The 3,618-nt window shown below is 50.4% G+C and overlaps 1 protein-coding gene across 1 annotated transcript; it reads right to left on the reverse strand.

Annotated features, from left to right (window-relative positions):
* Positions 1–6: 6 nt before the first annotated feature.
* Positions 7–3,486, reverse strand: LOC101576774 (putative Polycomb group protein ASXL1). Its single transcript, XM_012513433.2, has one exon. The coding sequence runs from the start codon at positions 3,197–3,199 to the stop codon at positions 752–754; it is 2,448 nt and encodes an 815-aa protein (XP_012368887.2). The 5' UTR covers positions 3,200–3,486; the 3' UTR covers positions 7–751.
* Positions 3,487–3,618: the final 132 nt, after the last annotated feature.

A 3,618-nucleotide genomic window follows, 5' to 3' on the forward strand; every position in this document is an offset into this window, starting at 1 on the left:
CACAGGTGCATCAAGATGCCCACCCTGAGTCCAGTGAGACAGGATAGGTGGCAAGCAAAGTCACCTGCAAATGTCCAGTTGACTCACGAGGTTGACAGATGGTATTTTCATAGGAGACAATCCCAATCCCTGACCCTGTTGTCCAAGAAGGGCTATTCAAGCTTTCAAAAAATCCTGTGGGCCTGGTGGATGCTTCAAACTGGCTGCAGCAACAGAAGCAAAGGTCAAACTGGCTCCATCAACTAGTAAATGACTTAAATGTGACCCTGAAGTTAGCAGGTGCTTGATCCCCCTGGAAGGTAATGATGGGAATTTAAACTTATGTGGCTTCTTCCCCAACCATCAACTCCTGAAAGTAGCAGAAGACAGCAGGGAGGGGACAGTGGAAGACTGACATTCCTGCTCAGTTCAGGTGGGTATAAGTTCCCTTGGTGGAGAACACAACCTTCTGATCTGTTTCAAGTCCCTCTGGGTCTCAGGCAGTCTCCCCTGCCATGCCAGCTCTGTCTCAAGAGGACTCAGGCTGGCCAACTTTGACCAACCCAGATTGCCACCCAGGCAGCCCTTCCTGAAGACCAGAGAGGTAACCACTGACAGAGGGCTTTAGCACTATAAATTTAAGGTGAGACAACAGTGCTCTTGCATAAAGAGACAGTCTATTGTAGCAATGATATTCTGTATACAGATTTAAGATCCATCATTATCAAAATACACACACTAAATATACAACTTTTCCAATGGCCATAATTTATTATCTCACCACAAGGCACAATACACAGAGCTTTGAGGGTCCAATACAGTCATCATGACAGAATGCACCACAGCCTTGGCACATGATCATGGCTTTCAGGCTGCACGCACATTGGAGCGAGATACTTTCCACTGTGCTGCTGTCAGTGAACATCTGCAAGGAGAGTGACACGCTGTGACTTGCACCAAAGTTTGCTTTGTGGCTCAGCTGCACCATACTTCCAGCAAGGCCTTTGGGAAAGGTTGGTGTGCTGGAAGAGTAATTAAAGCTGGTGGAACTCAGCTGGAGTTTAGAAAGCTTCCCATAAAAAGCCTGCTTGATGTTGAGTTGGGAGGGAATGGAAGAAGGCTCTAGAGGCTGACTGAGCCCTTTCCCTGGCTCTCGGGGTAACTTCCAGAAGGGCAAGTCCATGACAAAAGGCATCCCTTGAAGGTGACCCACCAGTTCCAGAGGACTGTGCCCAGCAGCTTTCCTGTTCTCTGCATCTGCCTTAAGAGGACCCTCCACAGCCTTTTCATTCTTGATGCTAACAGAAGCAGGTGGTGGCTTTGGAACCCAGTCTTTTGCAGTCTGTACTCCATCAGATACAGTTTTTTTGTTCAACCCCAACTTTCTATTGGGAAGAACCGGAGGGACCTCAGAAGGCAGCAGTGTTGAGTCTGTGGGCCTGGAGCACTGAATGGTTGCAGTCATGTTCCTCAGGCCAAATAGCTTTTTCTCTTGGCCTCCAACATTATTCAGAGCCCCAAATGTCTGCTTTGGACCAAAAGAGATAACATTTGGAGATGAGAAACAAGGTGCTCTCGAGGTAGTGAGATCTCCTGGATCTAAAGCAACTGAATTACTGCACTGGGATACATCCTGGACATCCTTCTTTTCTTCAAAACTAAAGGGAGAGCACTGCTCTTTGGAATCCACTTCTTCCAGTTTCCCAGAGGAGGCCATCAGATTTGTCACTGGCTGTAAGAGGTCTAAACTCGGAGCCAACTTGGAAATCTTCTGGGATATTCCAGGAGCCTGGGTGGCCCCTACCCTGCCAAGACTCTTTGTTTCACATCTCTCAGGCAAAAGATCCTTTAACATTCTTGAAGAACCAGGACTGCTTTTGCTAACCATGTGACCATTTGCCCCAGGATTATGCACAGATCCTAGGGCCAGGGGCCCACCATGGCTCTGATCTTTTATAAGTGGCAGTTGGGATTCTGGCTTGCTGCCAACATGGGCTGGAGGAAGAACCTTCTCTAGGGGCAAGTTCCCCTGTAGCAATTGCATCACAAGTGGGTTATTGGCCTCCACTGTGGCCCCAGGCCTGGTCAAGCACATAGGTCTTGGCTGGTACTCACTACTGGCCAGCAGGAGAGAGTCTGGGATCTTCTGGGGTACTGCACATACTCGAGAAACCCAGCTCTGAGAAGTAACCACCCCCTCTGTCCTTGTAACCAGACTCAGGTCACTGTGAACCTTGGTCAAAGATGTAGACTGGTTCCAATCATGCTTGGTATCCTTTTCTATCAAGGATTCCTTTTTCACTGTGGTTTCACTACTGTCAGACTCACTGCTATCCTCAGTCAGGTGGCCTTCAAAGTCAGATGCTGTATCTGTGGATTCACTATGAGGACTCAGTGCTTCAGAGCCTCCACTGGTTTTCAGCTTTTCAACATGAACCTGCTTGTCTACCATGTCAGTGCCAGCCATGGCTCGAGGTGTCATAGTCCAGAGTGAAGTACAACTGTCAAGGGGAGCCACACCCTCAGCTGCCACGCCCCCAGATAACATGGCAATAAGGGGAGGTGCTTTCTCCCATTCTTCCCTAACCTGAGGCTCCACAGATGGTACATTTTCTCTGGATTCTGGCTCAGATCGGTTCACTACTTTGTCATTCAACAGAATGGGACTCCAAAGAGCAGCATTATCAGAAGTGAGAGCCTCACTTCTCAAAGTCTGTCTACTATAACTTTCCTTCATGGATGAGCCTGAGTTACCAAGTCCTGATTTGCCATCAAATGGTCTGTCCTGCAGGGAGCCAGTCAGTGATAATTCAGGTGTGGAACTGGGGGTCATGTTTACAGGATCCTTCACGGTAGGATTACTGCTGACAGTCTGGCCAGCTGCTTCTGCTAATGTATCTCCCACTAGAGACTGTACAGGACTATTCTCTAGAGCAACAGTGGCTCCTTGTTTCTCATGATCCATTTCCCAGGAAATGGTACCAGACTCATACTGAGTTCTAGAATCTTGATGCAACTCAGGGTGTTCTGTTAATCTGTCAACCACCAGGGTTTGGGATGATAGAGAGGGTAAAGCCTGGCATGGCTGGTCCCCAGTGGGAGCAATGGGGGGCTGGGAGGCATCATCCAGCCCACTTGCGAGCACACCTGGGACCCTCTGCAGTGGGCAGTTTTCCTCCTTCCTATGAGAAGCCAAATCTTCTCTCCTGGCCCTGGACATGGCAGTTCCAGCCTGTTTGTGCTCCCCATTCAGAGGACAAGGCGGCAGTAGTTGTGCTCGCTGTAGATCTGACGTACACTCTCTGGGGGTGCCCGGGGCTCCCCTGGGCTCAGGGTGGCCACAGGCCTCACCACCATCACCACTGCTGGCGCTTCTGCCACCTCCCTCATCAGTGGCCCCGCTGCCACCTCCACCCTGGCCCCCCCCCCCCTCCGATGGCAGTGGTGGTCGTCTCTCGATGGCAGTGGTGGCCTCTCGCCCCTCGGGCCTGCAGAGCACGGGCTTTAATGTCTTTGAGAGTCCTTGCACCAGTCCAACCCCGGCAGGAGGACTCTGTGATAGGGACGATCCGGGGGCATATCTGGTAAGTGGGCTGACCTTTAACCACCCAGGGTGGTTTGATACGTGAAAGTTGTATC

Source organism: Octodon degus, unplaced genomic scaffold, assembly GCF_000260255.1.
Source record: "Octodon degus isolate 3935 unplaced genomic scaffold, OctDeg1.0 scaffold03475, whole genome shotgun sequence".
Taxonomy (NCBI): Eukaryota; Metazoa; Chordata; class Mammalia; order Rodentia; family Octodontidae; genus Octodon; species Octodon degus.